Below are 21,170 nucleotides of genomic sequence, written 5' to 3' on the forward strand. Positions count from 1 at the left end.
AGCAGAAAAAGCAATAAATGCCATCAAAAGACCAGCAACCAATAACTGAAATGCTCCTTCCAACTGATTCAAACTCAAGCTTTCAACCTTATCTGCAACAGGCTTCTTCAAATATCTTTCGTCAATGAACTCGGCTACCCATTTATTGATTAATCCACTGCTTATCATTTTCATCATCATATCATTGAAATAGACTCTCAAGCATGATCCCAAGTTAATGTAAATCACAATGTTTAGAGTATATAAAGGCTTTGGTGCATAATGGTGATACTTATTTGGATATAGCTTGCGGTTCCGAAAAGCTAAATGTCCCGTTGTAGTCAGGACTGCTGATTTCATGTAAGGATCATCCATCATTTCCATCAATAATGCATCAAATTCCGAATTTGGCAGTAGCTTAACTCGTTCCAATATTTCTGGCATTTTTAATACATAGTCACGTCCAGTTCCAGTTTGCTTCATATAAAATGTAAAATTTTCTGCCAACAAATGCTTAGTTCTCATCATGTGCTGCTCTCGCGTATCCATTTGGATGAACTTGACGAGTCCACTAGTGTAGCATGTCCTGATGATGAAGAAGCAAATGATAGCAAGCAACAGCAAGTATCTTGCAAAATTCCTCGTCGGAACTTCATGAACTGAATTGCCTAAAATTATATTGATCAAATTCATCGCTGGACTCTGTACCTTATTGCCGAACACAAACTTTTGGATGACCAATGGCTGCATTTTAATCACAGCAATCACAATAAATCCAATTATAGCCATCAGTGATGTACATGTCCATATTATGTATTTTAAAGGATTTGCCAATTTTTCCAATGGACTTTGTGGCTTGCCTGGTGGAACTATCCATAGTAGATTGGTAGTGAAATAGACAAAGCTTGGCTGCATTATAGCATCACGTGCAGGCATTGATGCAAAAAATCCAAGTGTAAAATTAGCCTTAGATTCCACAATCATCTTAATGGAACCTGTCGTAGTTCCGTTATCGAAAATGGAACCAAACAGTTCCTTCTGGGCATGCAGAACAACATTGAAATGAAAACGTTGAGCCAGGACACGAAGGAGTATGCCATCAACTCCATCAACAGTAACGACGCCATTTCCGTCTTCCTTAATGAGCATGAACGGTGGATTATTGAATGTAGCAACATGCAATCGACATCCATGGAAGTTTGTCAATTTGCTGGGAAAGTAATCAATGTCCCTCAACCATTGATGTCCTTGGAACTGATTTGACTGAATAGGAGTCACATCTTCACATGAGAATCTTGAGTACGGATAGTAAGTGAACAGGAAAGCATCATTAGTATTGCCAGACAGCATAAACAGGATATTAGCATTAATAATCTGCTTCGTCCATAAAGCCTCAAACATTTTACGCATTGTGATGTAATTGTCATTAGTATGCATTGTTATAGCAATCAGGTAATATCCTTGATACTCAAAATTGTCATGGTCTATATGATCGTAGATTGTTCTGAAGGATTCAAAGGAATCAACAAAAATGACATTGGATACTCTCTTCCTTGCTGATATCTTAAAATCCATTGAATTGTCAACTTGGACGACAATTTTGGACTTGACCTGATGCAGGATCTCATTAACTATGTCCAAATTCTTGTTAAAATTATTCGGATGTGAGACATGATACATGTTGACTGTAGCTGTATTGTTGTGATAGAAATTAAGGATATAGTCAACAACTGCACGAGTCATAGCTGTATTGTAAGTTGGTAGATAAAGATCTTTAAGATCGCAGTTGGCTGTGGACAGCAACAGCGTAATTAACCAAATTTTAAGCATCTCAATGTGCTGCTTACTTCCTTTAGACTTTTTAAACTTTATTGATGGACATTTAATCTACAACTGAGACATGCAGACTCAATTTGAGCATTACAAATTACATTTTTAATTGTCATCAGACATAGTAAGCTTGCATGTCCAGGCATATAATTTAGAATGCATTAGTAAGGCTTTAGGTAAGCTAATTGGATCGTGTTATGATTGATCCTCCTTGATCCTGTCATTAATTTCTCTTAAGGCTATTTAACCTGCTGGAATTAATCGAGAACCATCTGTCACATCCAATGAACTTCCACATCCTCTTCATCGGTTCCCTTTTTGCCAAATTTTCCCCACAAAAGGCCACAAATCCCATCAAAAGTCCACCGACCAGTAACTGAAATGCTCCTTCCAGCTGTTCCATACTCAATATCTTCAAGTCATCATTTACAGGCTTCCTTAAATATCTCTTGTCAATGAATTCAGATGCCCACTTATTGATGAATCCACTGCTGATTAGAATCAACAGCACTTCATTAAAATAGTATCTTAAGCATGACCCTAAGTTCATGTAAATGACGATATTAAGTGTGTATACAGGAACTGGTGCGTGCTCATGGAACCTTGTTGGAAATACTTTAAGATTGCGATAAGCTAAATGATCAATGGAAGTAAGGAATGCTCCATCATAGTAAGGATCAACAATCATATCCAACACTTTGGAATTATATTCATGGACCTGCAACATTCTAGTTCTTTCCAAGACTTCTGGCATCTCCTTCACATAAACACGTGCTGATTCCATCATGTAGAATGAAAAGTTATGGTCGACCATTTCAGCTGTATTCATCATGTGCTGTCCTCTTGTGTCCATTTGAATGAATTTTACAAGTCCACTGCTATAGCAGGTCCTGATGATGAAGAAGTAAATCAAAGCAACCAGCAATAAAAATCTTGAGAAGTTCCTCATTGGAACTTGATGAAGTGAATTGCCCAAAACTACACTAATTAAGTTCATGCCTGGACTTTGTGTCTTGTTGCCAAAAACAAACTTTTGGATGGTCAATGGCTGGAATTTGACCACAGCAATGACTGCAAATCCAATCAGGAATGTCGCTGATGAGAATATCCAGACAACATATTTCAGTGGATTCAACAACTTCTCTAAAGCAGTCTGTGGCTTTCCAGGTGGAACCATCCAAACCAGATTTGTAGTAAAGTAGACATAACTTGGCTGCATGACAGCATCACGTTCAGGAACGGATGCAAAAAATCCCAAAGTCATATTAACTTTTGACTCTTCAATCATCTTGATGGCACCATTGGATGTTCCATTTTTATAAATTGAGCCCCATAGCTCCTTTGGTAAGTGCAGATCCACATTAAAATTGAATCTTTGAGCCAGGAGACGAAGGAGTATGCCTTCAATGCCATCAACAGTTACAATGCCATTTTTATCTTGATTAATGATCATGAACGGTGGATTATTGAATGTAGCTACACGTAAGTGACATCCATAGAAGTTTGTCAACTTTAAGGGAAAGTAATCAATGTCCCTTAACCATTGATGTCCACGGATTTGATTAAGTTGTAAAGGAACAACATTTTCACAGTAATGATATGAGTACGGATAGTAAGTATACAGCAGTGCTTCATTATTACTCTCAGGTGGCATGAACAGGATGTTGGCATTAATTATTTTCTTCGTCCACAAAGATCCAAATATGTTTAGCATAGTCATGTAAATGTCATTGACATGCATTGTCACAACTATCAAGTAATATCCTTGATAGTCAAAATGCGCGATGTCCATCCTCTTGAACATCAACTTGAAGGATTCATCGGAATCAACGAAAATGACATTGCAGATCCTCTTCCTTGATGACAGCTTCAGATCCATCAAACCGTCAACTCGAACGAGCATTTCCGTCTTGACTTGACATAGAACCTCATTCATCACATCCAGATTCTTATTTACATTTTCAGCCTCTGCGATGTGATACATGTTGACAGTTGTGGATATACCATGAAAAAAGTTTATTATGTAGTCGATGACAGCTCGTGACATTGCTGTGCTGTAGTTCGGCATATCAAAATCTTCCAATTCACAGCTTGCCGTACTTATTAAGATAGTAAGGAACAGAATTTTTAACATTTTTCTATTCAACTTGAATTTTTTAGTTCCAAAGCTCATTTGTTGGATATCTAGTTAAAGACTAAGTCTTATGGATGTCAATTACTTCTTTTAAATGCACAGTTTAGTATAGATTACCATATGACGTGATTGTTTCATTATGCATTAGTTAGCTTATTAAGCATGGGGTGAAATATTACAGTGATGCTAACTAGATCCATATGTAGCTACAGCTCTCTATATTCATCTTTTAGGTTAGATCTTATCTTTTGACCTAACAAGGTTGAGGACCTCAACAAATGTTGGAGCAATCCGAGCCATAGCGAGCAGCCTTTATTGAATAGTTCATATTGCCCAGGAGTGGTTCAGATCCCACTATAAACGGTAGGTCTACTGATTGCAGTGGTCTGGCGCACCCTCACTCGTCAATTTGAATAACTAAAGTTTTTGTTTTCATATTGCCCGAGTAGCACATCGTAATCGCTAGTAGGCTTTCTCAAAATCTCGGTTTCGATACATTCTTGAGACCTAGACCGAGACCATAAGAGATTGATCCTGAAGTCTCAACAAAACTCGAGTCTGAGACATGGAAATCTTGGTATCGGCATCGAGAATCCTCGGTCGCTAGGGCAGTAGTGGGCAACCTTTTATTTTTCGCTGCACACTTTAGTGGTAAGCCTCAATCAAAACTGCAAATGACATCCAGTTCAAATCATCTTCAACAATTTTGGGCGGCACACAGGTTGCCCATCACTGCACTAGGACATCACATTGTTGGCTGTTATTGCTACATTTAATCCAAAAAGTATGATTTGCTGGGTTTTAGCTCTCGGATTATGAGAACTATGAAAGCTCCGATAAGCTGATTGATGATGATCCAAATGAATCCATCCAATAGAAATCCTACAACATAATTCACCTGCAAAGCAAGCCATGGAAGTGAACAGATGCATTAAATGGTCCTAAATCCCAATTTATTATGTCTTCCTTCATATCCATCCCTTGCCTTTAATTACATTATTCGTCATGATACGCATATAGCCATTTGTTGTACCAATTTTCACTCACGTGCATAAAAAGTATAAAAAAAATATTTTATGTGCTTTATTTAATTTAATGTCACTGTCATGCAAATAATATGATTCAAAAATCAGTTCCATGCGATACAGCACAAAACCTCACAACAAATAGAAAGGTTAATTGAATTTTAATTGCTAAGGTCAGCGATTAAATCTAGTCTAATGGAATTTTTATACAGTTGCTAGTTATTATTGTGGCTTGAACTTGCCCAAAAAGACACTTTTTCATCGGTTCCTTCTCATCGCACGTCCATAAATAATCTCACAAATAAATAGTAAGAAACTGATTGAAAGTCCAATAACCAGCAACTCAAAAGCACCAGACATTTTATCTATATCCAATTGTCGAGGCTGTTGATCAGTCTTCCTGACCAAATAGGATCGATCAACAAATCTTTTAGTCCACGAATTAATCAAGCCACCATTGAAAATATTCATCAAGTTCCGATTGATTTGACGCGTTAAGGAGCTTTGGAGATGAGTATAGATGCACAGATTGAATCCTGTGACTACTTCTTTTGCATAATTAAGGAAGGAATATGGAGCTAAGATGGAATTCAGCCATGCTACATGCTCTTCTGAGCTGAGTAAGGCTCCTTTTGAGAAATCTGGATCAGCTAGTTTCCTTTGAAATGGAGACAGTTCGGATCGGTTGATGACCTTGAGGCTGTATAGGGAATAATGGAAATTAATATATTTGGTCAATTTCTAGTCAATTTAATAATCAGAATCAAAAGGAACTGACTGCTTTGGTCTGTTTTCCAGTATACCAAACCATCCCAGAATATGCAGGAATTAACAGTCAGCTTACCTTTTAACAACGTCTGGAAGGTTCTTAACATTATCAACGGATGATTCTACAACATAAAATGTAAAGTCCTGATCAATCATTGTCCTCAAATCATTCACTGGTTCCTCTCGGAAGTCTCCTTTCATGAAATTAAACAGCGCACCCTGATATGAGCTTCGGATCACCAAACTATAAATCATGAACATTCCAATAAGTGTCCTTGCAAAGTTTCTTGTCGGAAGTGCATGCAAAGATCCACCGAAGAAGATATTAGCAATATTAAGGCACGGCGTTTTGATGTTCCTGCCATACACAAAATGTCTGAAGGAATGCGATCGAAGATTAAGTAGGAACACGACAACAAAACTACCAAGAAGTATGACCAATACGCAGAACCATGTCAGGAATGTGAATGGCTTTGCTAGCTTTTCGAAAGAAGTGTAAAGTCTGCCATTTGGAACCTAAAAGAATGAAACATGAAATTTGATGACCTTGCTGGATTTAGTGTACTTACAATCCACACTAGGTTAGATGTGTAGTAGATGTATGATGGCTTCATATACGTATTTCTTTCTTCAGTCATTGAAAAATATCCTAAAGACAGGTTTGCAATGCCGTCAGTGATCAACTTGCCAGCACCTAAAAAAAGATGGAAATTATGTAAGAAAGGCATTAGTTGGGCTTTGGACAGACACAAGTATAAGAAGTGAGCTCAGAGGGAATTGACTCTATTGGCAGGCTTCACATTACTGGATGTTGTAGTTCAAACCAGGGTTCAAAGCTAACCAGCATATGCTCAAATTATGTCAATTTGTGAAATTGGAATAAAACAGGCCAACCTGCTTGTAATGTCATGAGCAGGCTCATGAGTATTCTGCGAATCCTTGTCATATCTACAACACTCTATATAATGATGTAGGGATCCGGTCACTGATGGGAATCGAACCTACGCACTGTAAAAAGAGTAACACAGATATCTGGTCTGCTACCTAACTGCCCGACCACAGAGACCTTATTCTCGAACATGGACAGGTTCACGTTTATGTGACTCGAAACCTCAGACTTCACTTTCCTCAGTCATTACACTGCTCATGCCATTGCTCGCGTGACCAAACAAAATACCGGCAATCAATATGCAATTAACGAAATATCTTACCAGTTGCAGTTCCATTTTTAAAAAATCCACCTTGCTCTGAAGTTGTAATAACCTTCAATGTAAAATTCATCAATTCCGATACAACACTAAGGACTGTTCCTTCAATTCCATCAAGCTGAATAGTCCCATCAGTTTTATTGATGACTCTCATAAATGGACCAGTCTGTATGACAGCAGCCGTAAGTGGACATGTATGAAGATTTGACATCTTATTGGGAAATTTTGTCGATTGATTGTTCAGCCATCGACCGAATGAGTATTGATTAAGTTGTACTGGATATGACTTGCCGCAATAAAAATTTGTAAATGGAAAATATGTGTACATGAAGGCTTCATTATTATTCTGTGCTGTATTCCATATGATGTTGACATCGACGATATATTCGGTCCATAAAAATTTGAATATATTTGTCATGATGCTATACTGCTCGTACGTGTATGTAGTCAATACAATAAGATAAAATCCTTGATACTCAAAAATATTTGTCGATAAATCCTCAAAAAAATTAAGGAATGACTCGTACGTGTCAATAAATACAATATTGTGCACACGCTTCTTCCTTACTGCCTTTAAAAGTGCCTTGTCCTCAATTCTTACAGATATGTCCATTCCAACCATGTGATACAGAACTTCATTAATCATATCGTAGTGCCTGGTCATTTCTATCTCATTTTGTGCTTCCTGATAAATATTTACAGTATTTGTGTCTTTGACATAAAAATTGCCAATTATATCCGTTACTGCAGCTGTCAATGCATTGCCATATGTTGGTATGACAAAATTTATCCTTTGTGCTATTGTCACTTGAATTTTAAGGCAAAACAGGAGGATGTGAAATAATAAAACCATTTCTATGAACATCCCACGCACGACTGCCGGTATAATGTGCTGGCGATATAACCTGATGCTTGTTACGATGATCAAATAGAGTGCGGACAAGTTGTGGAAGCATTATGAGTCAGTTTTTAGTTTATGTGCTTAATTGTTTTGCTGACTGTATGGATTAATGTATATCAGTTTTAGAACCCGAACAGCACAAATTGTGCTTTCTCGAAATCTTGGTCCCGAGAAATTTTCGGGGAAATCCCGATCCCGATCCTGATAGCGAGAAGGCATAAGCACATTGTGTTCCTTAGGACAGCACTAAGCTGACGATAAGACGCAAAGATGCTCTGACTGTATCTTGACGGCCGATTTTGAACCATTTTTACGACAATCCTACTGTGTGAGCAACGATCAAAAATTTCTGGGAATTAGTAACTGGAAGAAGTTATCTACAGACAGATCCAACTTCCAACGAACTCTAAATGCGACAATGGGCTTTCCCGCACCTTCATTAAGGAGGTAAGTAAGTAAGTTTACGACAATCCGCGTTATTGTGTTGCTAGGGATAATGACACATTGAACTATAATTAGCATACGTGACAAGTTACTAAGGGGAAGTATCGAAGTAAGGAACAAAGGATGAAGGGATGGAATCAAGGCAATTATGGCTCTAGATGCCATATTCTTGGGATATTCTTTGTACTGGTTAGGGATTATCACTGATGATCATCACTACTGTAGGATTTTCTGCAGTATGCTTGATGATTTCTACTGGATCCTACTTAAACAAGCATTTGAGGTCGCATGGCTCAAGGATGACCTTTAGAGCTCCCCAGAGTCGACATAGAACAACAATTAGATAGCCAGCTACTTCCCAACAAGCAGCTACTCCCCTAAATCCATCCCCAAAAAGCTAATCATAATTGTATTTGTTTATTAAGTCACAACCTCTGTTATTAAATCCAAAAAAAAAAATTCAGGGAAAACAAATCCATTTATGTTTACTTTTCATCACTTGTCACTGCCTTGTCATAAAAAGTACAAACTGAATAATTCATGAACTTCCTTATTACTAGCGCTAATAAATTACAGCATAGCGTGGGAAAAATGGATTTAGGAAGGAATCAAGCTATTAAAGGTCACAAAAAACAACAAAATGTCAATTTTATTTGCAATTATAAAAAGTTAATTAATATCACATTGTGTTACACTCTGTATAAGACATAGGTATGGAATTAAAAAATTGCATTCAATTATCTATCCTGTGTGTTCCTTAATATGTTAGAATCACGATACCAAAACTTTACATTGTTGTTTTTAAGATGAGTGAGACTTGTAAGCTGAATACATTAAGCACGTTTAGTATGCACATTTGTCATGCAATCCATAGGGTATTGTATGCTGCTTGTAGGATGACTATAATGATGTCTTAAACATGAGTCAGCATAAAAAAGTACACAACATACATTGTTGCATCACTTTTATCCTCTTAGTATGAATTCATCATGATACTTGGCATACTTAATGCTGTTTGAAGGTTGTCTCTGTGTGAATAAAGTAAATGCATTGAATTTCACTTAAAGGTCTGCTAAAGTAATCCTTAGTTACCATTGGTAAATTGATATATGACTCGGCAAATCGTCGACATCGATGGATGAGGATGAGGATGATTACAATTGCAAAGAATAATCCCAACATTAACAATACAAACCAGCTATTGAGTCCAATGTTTGCTAGAAAGAAATATAAATCCAATGATTTTTGAAATTAGAGAAGCTTTAGTGATGTCAAGGCCTAACAGACAATAAGCATGTTCGTCTAAATGAGGGTGTGCAGCATAGGACATCCTATGCTGACCTATGGGATGGCTAATGCTTATGCTACACGTCCTAATGAGTATACTCTAATGTTGTCCAAACTGTGTGCTGCGAAACTATTGTGGATCAACGTCGGACACGGTTGTGCCATCAAAAATATTTAGAATCGCCGTGACTTGTATGTCAAATATGATTTTGGTCGTGGCATACCACAAAGATGAACCATGCCACAAAAAAGTTTGGACAGCACTGAGTATACTCACTCATTATAATTCAGCATGCTCCATGTCTATTCAGGTAACATACCTTCTTCAAGTCTCATAGAAGTGTCATTGAATTTTCCTTCATTTTCCTTCGTCACAATTGCAGTAACAGAAGTTGTTTCTAATTTTGATTTATCTGTTGATTGCATTGGTACAGTCGATAGCTTCTCAGATGTTGATGCCTTTTCTGTTGTCATCTGCTTTGTACTTTCTGATGTCATTTGTGTTGTCCTTTCTGGCTCCATTTGCTTTGTGTTTTCTGGTTCTATTAGTTTTGTACTATCTGTTGCTATTTTTTCCGTACTTTCTGTGGCTGTTGACTTCGTACTAGCTTCCATTTGTTGAGTAGTGAATGTGCTTGTTGTAGTTTTATCTGCTTCAAGTGTTGTTGATTGGATACTTGTTGAATGCATTGATGATGAAGTTGTAAGTCCTTCTGCTGACTGGGTGCTTAAAGATGTGCTTATAAAACTTTCAGGTGTGGTTGTATATCCTTTTGTAGTGACTTGACTGTTTTGTGTTGTAGGTAAGTCATCAACTTTTGTGCTTTCAGTGGATTGGGGTTTTGTGGTAGCTTGACTAGTTGTTATCTCTGGTATATCAGCATTTGGTGTCGTATTCGGAATGTTTGTGGTTGGGATCATTTGATTGGGATTATCACTGTCTATTGCTGCTCCTTTCAGTGTTGTTATCTCTGGAATATCAGGAGTTGTTTTGGGCATGTCTGGAATGATAGTAGTTGGGATTATATCATTGGGATTATCAATGTCTACTGTTGCTGCTTTCAGTGTTGTTCCTGCTGTTATACCTGGAATATCCACATTTGGTTCTGTTTTTGGAATGTCCGGAATGCTTGTGGTTGGGGTTATTTCATTGGGATTCTCATTGTTTCCTGCTGATGCTTTCAAAGTAGTTCCTGCTGTTTCAATTTTCTCTGTTATCTGTTCAGTCGTTGTTGCTCTTGTATTACTCTCTACAGTGCTTGCTACAGTTGGTGGTTCCGTTTGTATGCTTACTGTTGTTGCAGTCTGTGCGGTTGTGACTTCATCTGTAGATTTAACAGTCGTTGAATCTGTGATAACATTAACTGTAGTTCCTTTACTATATGACTCAGTAGTTGACTGCTGTACTGTAGTTTTGCTACCTGTTGATTCAGTTCTTATAGGTGAAAAGGTAAATGATGTAGTGACCTTCGTAGTAGTTGTGGGTTTAGTCACTAAACCCTCTTGATATTTGATGATTGCAGAGTCACTCAATGTCTTACATCGACAAATAATTCTTGATTGATTGACTGCCTGTTGCTCACATTCGTTATTACTCCATTGATTATCCGACCACATGAAGCACGATTGCTATGAATAGTTTATAGATTTATTTTTAAAACTTTTAATGAATTTCAGACTTACTTCATTAGCGTTTCCATTTTTAACTGGCATTTCCATAACAACATAGTCAGATACAGTTTCACTTTGAACTGTGATCTTCTTCCCACTGCCGTCATCATCGATAATTCTCGTCTCATAAATGATGCTCTCTGTGTTGGTCTTGGATGTGACATTGAACATGTCCACTATGTACTTAATCTTTCCCATGCAGATGAATTTGGATGGAAAGTTTGGATTTGATGAATACATAGCTGTGGCTGTGTCATTTGGGAACTTTTGTGGAGTTATGTACAGCTGCCTTGAGTATATTTTGGATACTTCAAATGCTGCATACTTTGTCTCTACAAAAGAATATCTTTAAAATGCTTAAAGGACATAAAAGGCAACAGCAATTAACTTACGTATAGTATGTGAATTTAGGTATTGATCCTGACATAAAGACGTAATAAACAGATGAATCTTATCAACATACTTCTTCTTCTCACGTTGGACAGTCTCCACATTAGATGATGATATAAGCATATCCGATAAACTCAGCACATTTTGGATGTAATCTGTGTCATGTGCCATAATATTTTTGTTCCTTAAGGAATTTGATAAAGTCAGTCTTTTTATACGTCTACTTTGAGCTTCAGTCAAGCTGAGGATGTCCTCTACAAAAGTATCATCATAGACAGTCATGATGCTTAATAGATTCTTGGACATTTTGACAAACTCAATGACATTCTGTTGATGAACATAAGTGGATGATGTTGATGCCTTTAAGGAACTTAGTTCAGTTTTAAGCATTTCATAGACTTGCTGCTCATAACTTTTTGCATCCTCTTCAGATGCATACTTCCTTTGAGTAAGAATAAGAACAATTGCTGAATTCAATGTCTTGCTGTATTCTGATCTCTTTAATGTTCCTTGGATCTCCGATAACTTGAAATCTATGTCCTGTTGTGTGAATGTATAGTTCCTATTAGCTTTAATTGATGGTCCTTTAACATAAATCGTAGCATTGTTGTTGTCAGTAACTTGCATGAACGTTCGAATTTCATTTGAATATGGTAACTGGGTGCGTGCTACTTGAAATTCATAAAATGTCCCAATATTAATTATCAAATTGTCTATTGTATACCCAAATGAATATTTTAATGGATAATCAGATTGTCGTTCCTTAGCCGCGCCTGTCTTGAATGTGAATAAATCTTTCATTGGAGTTCCGATGGGTGGTAGAACTAGAAGTGGCAATGGCACTGGAGGGCCATTAGTTTCGAATGCTATTTCATAGTAAGTTGTTATGTTCTGACGGTCAGTTGGTGACATTATATCATTAATAGGTTCTGGGCAGATGACATTAAGACGGAATTTGTACATAGACTCTGGAAACAAGGCATTAGCTGGAATCTCTAAAGTTGTGTCCTTTGACAATGTATTGTTGTCATAGTCAACAAGTTCCTGAAGGAAGTGCTCCTCATAGTCCTTAATTGATACCATTCCAATATTTGTTAAACTTTCATTTTTAGGCTTTGAAAATTTCTCATCATCAGTCACGATATTCCAGTAAGCAACACATTTCGGAACTAGATCCATAATCGTGGCAACAAACACATTTGAGTCAACTGTACTGACTGGCTGCTGTGGAAAGTATTTTATCATAACATGCGGAATTACTTTCGGATCTGCCAATACTCTTGTATTTGATGATGTTGAATTTCCTTTAACGCTCACATCTGCATTAAGGACATAAGTTCCTTCATTTGGAAATACTGCAGACACTTGAATTGATTCCGATGAATTTATAAATACATTTGGACATTCTGTTTCATCAATTGAGCATGTCCATTTGACATTAAAATCTTGATTCACTGGATTGCGGTAAAGTGCAGTTACAAATGGTACTTCCTTATTGATTCCGACACTGCAATCTGCTGGAAAGTTTTGAGTTTTGATTTCCCTCTCGAGCACTTTTACCGGAAGTGATAGCTGTGGATTTTGAAGGATTTTATAGAAATGGAAATAGAAATTTTCAATTTATTTGATTAGAGTCAGTTCCATTGACCACTGAACTAACTCTTATCAATAACATACTAAATTATTTCCAAACTTACACTAGCTAGTGCCACTGACTTATTATTGAAGATAGTCACGCCAACCTCATATAATTTATTGCCATCAAAAAGGCCGGACGGCAATTTCAATGTGCTGCTCCTTACACTCAAGTAATCATCATTAAATGACTCAGACATTCCATCGATTTTCCACTGATAATAATAGTCATTAATTGGATCACAAAACAGTACATCCGCAACGGCTAAAAACTCTAAATCATTATAGAATGTCTCGGGGCCAAGAAGTAGAAGTGAGACGCCATCACCGACCTGTTGACGTACAAAAAAGTTTGAGCATTTTATTTACTGATATATAATTTTATATATGCTCACATTTGAATGAACAGCTTGAAGCTTCTCGCCTTTGTATGTTATTGTAAAATTCTGTTCATCACTTGCTACGTTATTTTCATCATATCCAATCACTTTGAATGTATATACAACCTGTGGAGTTAGCTGGAAAAATTTAAATGTAAAATTAGTTTTATGGATGTTGAGGAATTCGTGCTGATTACTCTGGTAGGAGTATTGTGTCATGTGGGGGATTGAGCTTAGGGGTTAGGAGGTTGTGCAGGCAATGTTGCTAACGTTGGAGCCAGGCTTCAATCTCTAAGTAATTAAGATTGTTATGTTTATTCTTCAGAGCTTCAATTTAGACTGAACTTTTGCATGAAAAGGGGGTTTAAACTACGTACAATAAATATTATTCAAATCTCAAATGACCGTTATTTCTCTATTCACTATGAAAAATCTTTAGTCATGATCTAAAGTAGGCCATGAATCAAAATTGACCTGTAATTTTGAATTTTATGTCGTAATCTTGAATTAGCCAATGTGTCAGACTTGACAAGATTCATACAACATTACAGGCACACGCCAAATGATTCCATTCTACAAACAACTTCAAAAATCAAGTCTGATTCAAAGAAAATCAATAAAAATCTCTTATTCACTGACGTGTCCCAGATATTTTATCATACTTACTTCCAATGCATCAATTTCAATTTGATTCCTCAGTGAAATTTCATCAGAAACATTTTGAACAGCAAATTTAGCTTGCAACTCTCGAACACTCTTCCAGATACTCAACGTATGCCTTTGATTCTTGAATCCATCCAGCAATGTGAATTCTATTGCAATTTTGTACTTAAGTCTTTGTCCCTCTCTTGTCTGAAGTCCAACTGTGAGTTTATTTTTCGTATCTGTCTCATTGGAACTTGTCTTTGATGGACAGATGAATTTCGGTGCCACAATTCGAAGGAATGGCTTGTCATCTTGTGATGACACGTAGCTTACCAAAAATAATGTCAATAAAATCTGTAAAAATGACATTTTTTATAAGCTATAAAAAGTTGATAGAAATATTTTTTTGTTTTGGCATTGACATGTCACCACGGAAACAGAGAAATGGAAATAATGTAGTAAAATATTGTGGCGGGTCAGTAACATTATGGGAAGTAAGAAACCTGACCTCTTTATGTCAAATGAGGTGATTTGTTTTATTTGCGTGCATTTGGTGATTTGCCGGCTCTTATTAATGATATTTTAAATTCCATTCCATCAACAGACACCACTTCTGTGTGTGTGCATGCTACTCTAATGATAAGTAAGGGAATTAAAATATTTATTAAATTCTTTGTAGATGAAATTCAAGACTTTCTAGATAAATGTAAAGCAATGAAATATTAATGATGACAAAGCTATGACCATGTGGACTGATTCATGTTACAAGCTACTCTCACGAAATAGTGGAGAAATTATTGATGATTTTGCGACTTTTGATTCCTCTTTCTCTTGATACTCACTGCTTATGTAATAAAATGCGAATTTATTTGCATTTGATTATGTAAGTCTTGCTGAATATTAAGACATATCGGCTAAATTAAGACAATCTAAAAAATTTCAATGCCGAATGACAACAATGAAGAAGATTCCGCAACGGGTCCAAGTCCAATAAGTCATTTAAACATTTATTCCCGAGCAGCACAACCTGATCCAATTTTATTTATTAATATCCAATTTTACGGCAAAAATATGGTTCATCGCAATGTGTTGCTCGGGATTAATACCTCGATCGGCACATATTGAAATGTTGCCACAAAGGCGACGAGGTGGAAGTATACTTAGAATCGAGGAGCAGCCACTTGGCGAAAGCATGGCAACATTTCTATATGTACCGATCGGGTTCCATTAATCCGGATTAATGCCAGATTTTGGACTTATATGCTGAGCTCTAATTAATATGCTGAACCATAAAAACCAAATGGAATTGATTGAAAATCTCAGAAATCCCAACCAGATTTAATGAAATCATTTGTATTCTAACATGTTTCATGTAACTGCCTCTAGCATGCTTTCATCAACCTGTTCAGCTATTTTATCTGTCTCATCACAATTTTATTTCTTTTATTTTAAGTTTTTTTCGATGGTGAAATCAACAAAAGTTTGTATCTTCTTTACGTTCAGTCAATAATATTTAGTATAAGTGTGTAAATAGACTACATTAGTTGTTTTTTGACTGAACTGTCTTAACAGGTGATATACTATAAATTTTGAAAAAGAAAAGTTTGTGACGCACAGCTTAACATATGTTTTTCAAATTCCTTAACTGTGATTTTTTCGTGTGATTTTGGTCAATATCAGGCAGTAAGTATCAGATTTAGATAGTAATTATTTCGATCATGAAAAGCCCGAGTGACACATCATGTAATTGCATCCACAACGTGCTCGATTAGGCGCCGCTGCATCACCGCATTAACGATACAACCCAATGCTGTCCTGACAGCACAATTACGACAAACTTCGGCCTATTTTTAGGAGAAAAATGTGATTCGTCACTTCTTTCAGCTCGAGAAACGATCACATTTTACATTATCTAGTTTCTCAACGGTCCCCAAAGACATCCCAATAAAAAAATCATCTCTCAATTTGTAATTTATTCAAGTTTTTTCTACACTCTATTCAACTTATCAATTCCAATGAGTTAAATCATCAATAAAAATCAATCTTCTCTAATAGAGAAGAAATACGGTTACGAGAACAATAAATTTATTTATTGCGGACTATACCGAGTAGCACATTGCGGAGAATCACATTTCTTGCCGTACATAAAATGGGATCGAAATCAGTCGACATGGTATCTTTAGGGCAATTTTGCGCCTTATTGCTAATATAGCCGTGTTATATTATAAAGCTATATCTTATTGTGATACAGTCGTGCTTTCCCGACCGACATAAGTGAAGAAGGTTCCGCCACAGAGCATTTAAAGCTCCTTCAAAACCACATGATCGCCAAATAGAGGTGGCTTCCATTAGGTGTTAATGAAAGAGGTTTAACAGCCCACTAACAGCTCCCAGGCTAAGTCAGGGCTCTTCATTTGTGCCGCTCGTGCTTTTCTGGCCTCTTTACCTTGTGCTGTTCGGGCATCTTAATTGACAACTTGAAATCAATTCGCAGAATTTCTCTCTCAAATAAAAGAATTCAAATTCATATTGATGACGTATTTTAAAGCTATTCTGAATTTGTATGCAAAAATGTTCAAAATATTTACTAAAAAAAACACATTTAGCATCTATGAAGCATGAAAATCATGAACTTATTACGTGTTTATATCGTTTGACGAATAATTGTTGAGTTATTAAAATTTTAAAGCTATATCCAGTGGATAATTAGCATGAAAACTATTTATAAACAAAATTGCCATTCACAAGTATTTATGAGGCAAGATAAGCTTTAATGACACTGTATTTTTTATCAATTGAGACTTAAACAGCAGTAAGTAATGACATTTGTGGCTAAATGGAAGTAAATTTGTGATTTTAAATTCTAAAGAATTTCTTTGTTACTTTAAATCGCTTTGTAAGTGGAAATCTTTCATTTGTAAGCTTCGATTTAATCAAATATTGAATATTATTGTTGAGAAGCATGCTTTGACATTCGAGTTTTCAATTAATTTGATTCAGCAATCCTAACCCCTTTACAAATTGTTAAATGAATCTTTGGATTATTATAACGGTCATTTGAGATTTGAATAATATTAAGTGCACATAGTTGAAAACCCCTTTTCATACAAAAATTCAGTTTGTTTTTGAACTCCAAAGAATAAACATCATTGTTAATTTATAAATCCATAAAGAAGTCGTTTTGATTAAGCAACAATACAAATATAGAATTACAAAATCTATGCTTTGTCGCTCTCATTAAAGTCTATTAAATCTAGTCTGAATAAGTAATAAACTTTCAAATCTAATACATGATAATAGACTTTTATATGCATTTAATAAAGATAAGTGAATCAGTGTTATGGTCAATTATTTTTAATATGACCTGCATGTAATGCGTTTTACGTTCATGCGTAACATGTTACATGATATTACAAATTTGAAAGTGTTTTTATTATCGAGTTAAATCTATCTATAGCAACATTGTTGAACTCTTCAATTCGATATTAATCTATAAAACTGACTAAGCATAGTCGACCACTTATGACGATGTAGGGAGGAGAATCACTTCTACCAGACATCATAAATGAACAATCCATAATGGAATGTGGCTATATAAATTAATGAAAATAATCAAAAAAGCATATTATTTATGATTATTACCCGAACAGCACACTGTATTTGCTTGAGTACCGCTTTGACGTCGTGTGCCCTTCACGATCCGAACTTGTCCTGATGGTGCTGTGAAGGCTGATTTCGATTCAGTTTTACTGTGAAAAATGTGCTTTAGAGTAATGTGTCACTCGGGTTAAAGGTTCGAGCAGGTGTTTTCAATCTCAGGATTGAAATGTACTCTATTCCGGGATTGATTCCATGTTTACAAACAATCCAATGCCGCGATTGAAAATTCTAGTTCAAGCATACCTCTAACTCTTCATGGTTATCAATCCTGGAATCAAATTTTGAGATAACATAGATATCTCTTGCCATAGCTACCTTGTATGTCAATAAGTCTTCTTCCCAAAAAGACACAAAGAATTCATTTATAATCCATATGGAATTCACTCTTAGCTCATAGCTTGTTCTACATGACATTCTTGGAATATGTTATGTTTACATGACATTCAGATCATCTTCACAATTCGAGTTTCCTTACCTAAGCATCAAATTATTCAACTCTGGAACAAACAATCCAATTGTTTAGAATAACTTCAAATTATTCAGCTTATATATTGACTTTTGTTCCATCTGTTTACATTGAAATTATTTAGTGCTCTTCTTTGTACCAATATCAAATTCGTTGGAAAAATCGTGTGAGCACTGATCCCGAGTAGCTAGATGTAGTGGCTGTGTACCGTCGGTCCTGGGATGTGGAGCTGATTTAAAGATGTCGCGATTGATGATCTGACCTTGATTTTTTGGCTATAAATATTTCGAAAACAAGACACACCAAATTTTAGACATTGAAGCAATTGCCAGATATAGACTTTATTTATGGCATTTAGTCTAGAAAGTGCTCAATATTCAATTTTTCGTTTGTGAATATTCCCCGAAAAAAAAATTGTTTACTTCTGGAGGTGCAAAAACTTTTATGGCTACATTCCATAAAATCATTTATTGCGGTCCATAAAAGTCACAGTTAATTTTTATTACATCAAAATATCCAGAACTCAAAATTTCCAGGAACATCAAAGATTCACAACTAAATTTCCCAAATATCCATTGGCTATGGCATTTATATTTTAAAAGGAACATCGATTTGTATTGATCCAAGACATTTCCCTTCATATCCCTTTCTTTGCTACTTTAGAAGCTTTGTCTGTGTCGTAAGAAGCTTTCAGGCACTCCTTCATAAGCACTTTCAGTGTTGAAATGAAATGTAAATAAAGTAGGCTATCAGATAACATAGATGGAATGGATTGGTAAATGAAATGAATCGAATTAGCTATTGGGGGGTCATTTGGATGTTACGTCACGCTAAAAAACATACGAGAGTTAACTTATTAAGCAGTGATGGGCAACCTGTGTGCCGGGGTGTAACTTATAGTTCGTCAAAGGCTGCAGACCTAAATTTATTCGGTAAGCCTGTAATTTTGGACAAACCCTAACCTAAATCATTGTACATAGTATCTAAATGACTCTCCGACACCTCCTGCGAGGAAAGCCACGACCAAAAACCGCACACGGAATGCAGCTGGCTCATGGCATTTTGACGGTACGCAGTTTGGACATCATTGCTCTAAGGGGACATTCGGAAATTACGTAACGCTTATGGGTCAAGAGGGAGGAGGCTGCAATTTGAGGATTTACGATGGAAGATCCAAAAAAGGCTATTTTCCCCGTTACACAATATCCTCACGTTTCCTAATATTTAATTTTCCATCATGACTTAATATCGGAAAATGAATTCTGTCCACATAAATATTGATTGGATCTTGCTGTTTGATCATCAACTTTTATACCATAAAAATAACTTTAATTAATCATATAAATTGTAGCGAATCACTTTATTTAGTGGGTTCTTGAATTGCACAAATAAAAGCCCCAAAATTGTTTGATGGAAGACCTTCTTTATTTATATAATTCACAATCTATGTGAAAACCTCTTATCTATAAAATAGAATCAAATAATTATTTGGAATTATTTTACATTTACTAAATTAACTTACTTGGTTGTTTTCAATTAACAACTTCAAGAGGTTTACATCAATTTAAGTTTTTTTTTACAACTTATTAATCCTATAATAAATGATATTGATTAGAATTTTAATGCAGGTAATAATAATGTATGAATCTTACTTGGAACAATTTTGTTTGGTTATGTTTCACATAACAATTACAACCAAACGTTTTGGATTCTAATTTTTTTCCTAAAATTGTACAAATTTAATGAGTATTTTACGTTTAAATACTTCAAGTTAATGTCCTTACACGAAAATAACGACTTCCAGTGTCGCGTATTTTCTTTTTTTTAATTTTGATCCAAATTAAATATGCAATTAATTTCAAATGCAAATCCTGCGTAAACAAAACAATTTCTAATCAATATATTATATTATTAACAATGTATAGTTATTTTGAACTAACTTAATTCACTTTTTTTTCTCTCTAAAGTGAAGCTTATATGATAAATTAATTAATTTTAATTTTCACGTGTAATCACAAAATTATTCAAGTCAACTGAGATTTAAAGAAATTTCAAAATTTTGAAAATCGTTTAAAATTTGATCATCTCGGCAATCTCAAACTTTTTTTTAAATGCCACAAAATTGATGTTGTCTGTACAAACAAATTGAATACTTTATGACTTTATGTCAGCTGCCTGTCTAAAAATTTGAATGTCATCGTGACGTCTATCAAACTAGGATGAGTTTAATTAATACAAAAAGAGGAAAGAGATGGAAATCAAATTAATTTTCACCAAGTCAAACAGTCAGTCTTGCTTCCTATAATACGAATCGATTTTCTCGCCCGAAAATAAATGCTTGACATGTATTATTGGCTTTTTACTGTTGCCAGATTGTCTCAATGCTATGACATGGAACATAAAATTTGCCAAATATATAGGATTCGATGGTTAAATCATGTATAATGTCTATATATGTTGAATTGTACATATCGAGTGAAATGGACCACATTCCATTGCACAGATATAGTTTATACTTTTTTTTTTTGGTGAATGTCCTTGACCCATGTACGCTATGCGCTTTTCTTTAATTCTCTGTTTTCATTTTTTCGCCATTGATTAAAATGCGAATGAGAGTATGTCTTTTTATTGCAGCCCGAGCGACACAAATGAAGAAGATGGAGTCAAGGGGCTTTTAGGTCATCGGTCAACCTCTTTTACTGACATGAACCAAATGGAAACCGACTCTATTTGTGTCTGAGGACAAA

At 35.6% G+C, this 21,170-nt stretch overlaps 3 protein-coding genes and 1 pseudogene across 3 annotated transcripts; all 4 read right to left on the reverse strand.

Annotated features, from left to right (window-relative positions):
• Nucleotides 1-2,032: 2,032 nt before the first annotated feature.
• On the reverse strand, nucleotides 2,033-3,793 carry LOC139093765 (uncharacterized). The gene has a single exon (XM_070644596.1). It carries the CDS (start codon nucleotides 3,791-3,793, stop codon nucleotides 2,033-2,035), a length of 1,761 nt encoding a protein of 586 aa, XP_070500697.1.
• Nucleotides 3,794-5,410: 1,617 nt separating this feature from the next.
• LOC139093766 (ionotropic receptor 21a-like) lies at nucleotides 5,411-7,797 on the reverse strand. Its single transcript, XM_070644597.1, has 4 exons — nucleotides 6,948-7,797; nucleotides 6,306-6,430; nucleotides 5,813-6,252; nucleotides 5,411-5,516 (listed from the first exon to the last, which is right to left on the reverse strand). Exons 1-4 carry the CDS (start codon nucleotides 7,795-7,797, stop codon nucleotides 5,411-5,413), a joined length of 1,521 nt encoding a protein of 506 aa, XP_070500698.1.
• A 1,249-nt stretch (nucleotides 7,798-9,046) lies between these two features.
• On the reverse strand, nucleotides 9,047-11,952 carry LOC139093659 (uncharacterized). The gene is made up of 6 exons (XM_070644435.1): nucleotides 11,640-11,952; nucleotides 11,260-11,579; nucleotides 10,662-11,205; nucleotides 9,897-10,577; nucleotides 9,382-9,506; nucleotides 9,047-9,317 (listed from the first exon to the last, which is right to left on the reverse strand). The coding sequence occupies exons 1-6, from the start codon at nucleotides 11,941-11,943 to the stop codon at nucleotides 9,255-9,257; spliced, it is 2,037 nt and encodes a 678-aa protein (XP_070500536.1). The 5' UTR covers nucleotides 11,944-11,952; the 3' UTR covers nucleotides 9,047-9,254.
• Nucleotide 11,953: 1 nt separating this feature from the next.
• On the reverse strand, nucleotides 11,954-14,666 carry LOC139093767 (uncharacterized; annotated as a pseudogene).
• Between the last annotated feature and the right edge of the window lie 6,504 nt (nucleotides 14,667-21,170).

The sequence above is a fragment of the Chironomus tepperi genome, unplaced genomic scaffold (assembly GCF_022539635.2).
Source record: "Chironomus tepperi strain 1889 unplaced genomic scaffold, CSIRO-AGI_Ctep_v1 contig_337, whole genome shotgun sequence".
Taxonomy (NCBI): Eukaryota; Metazoa; Arthropoda; class Insecta; order Diptera; family Chironomidae; genus Chironomus; species Chironomus tepperi.

Coding starts and splice junctions, on each gene's coding strand:
- LOC139093765 (XM_070644596.1), bottom strand. CDS start 3,793: ATGTATCACATCGCAGAGGCTGAAAATGTAAATAAGAATCTGGATGTG.
- LOC139093766 (XM_070644597.1), bottom strand. CDS start 7,797: ATGGTTTTATTATTTCACATCCTCCTGTTTTGCCTTAAAATTCAAGTG. Junction 6,431..6,947: donor TAAAAATGGAACTGCAACTG/GTAAGATATTTC, acceptor ATCTTTTTTTAG/GTGCTGGCAAGTTGATCACT. Junction 6,253..6,305: donor CATCTAACCTAGTGTGGATT/GTAAGTACACTA, acceptor TCATTCTTTTAG/GTTCCAAATGGCAGACTTTA.
- LOC139093659 (XM_070644435.1), bottom strand. CDS start 11,943: ATGTCCAAGAATCTATTAAGCATCATGACTGTCTATGATGATACTTTT. Junction 10,578..10,661: donor ACCAAATGTGGATATTCCAG/GTATAACAGCAG, acceptor CTATCATTCCAG/ACATGCCCAAAACAACTCCT. Junction 9,507..9,896: donor TTCTATGAGACTTGAAGAAG/GTATGTTACCTG, acceptor ATTTCTTTCTAG/CAAACATTGGACTCAATAGC.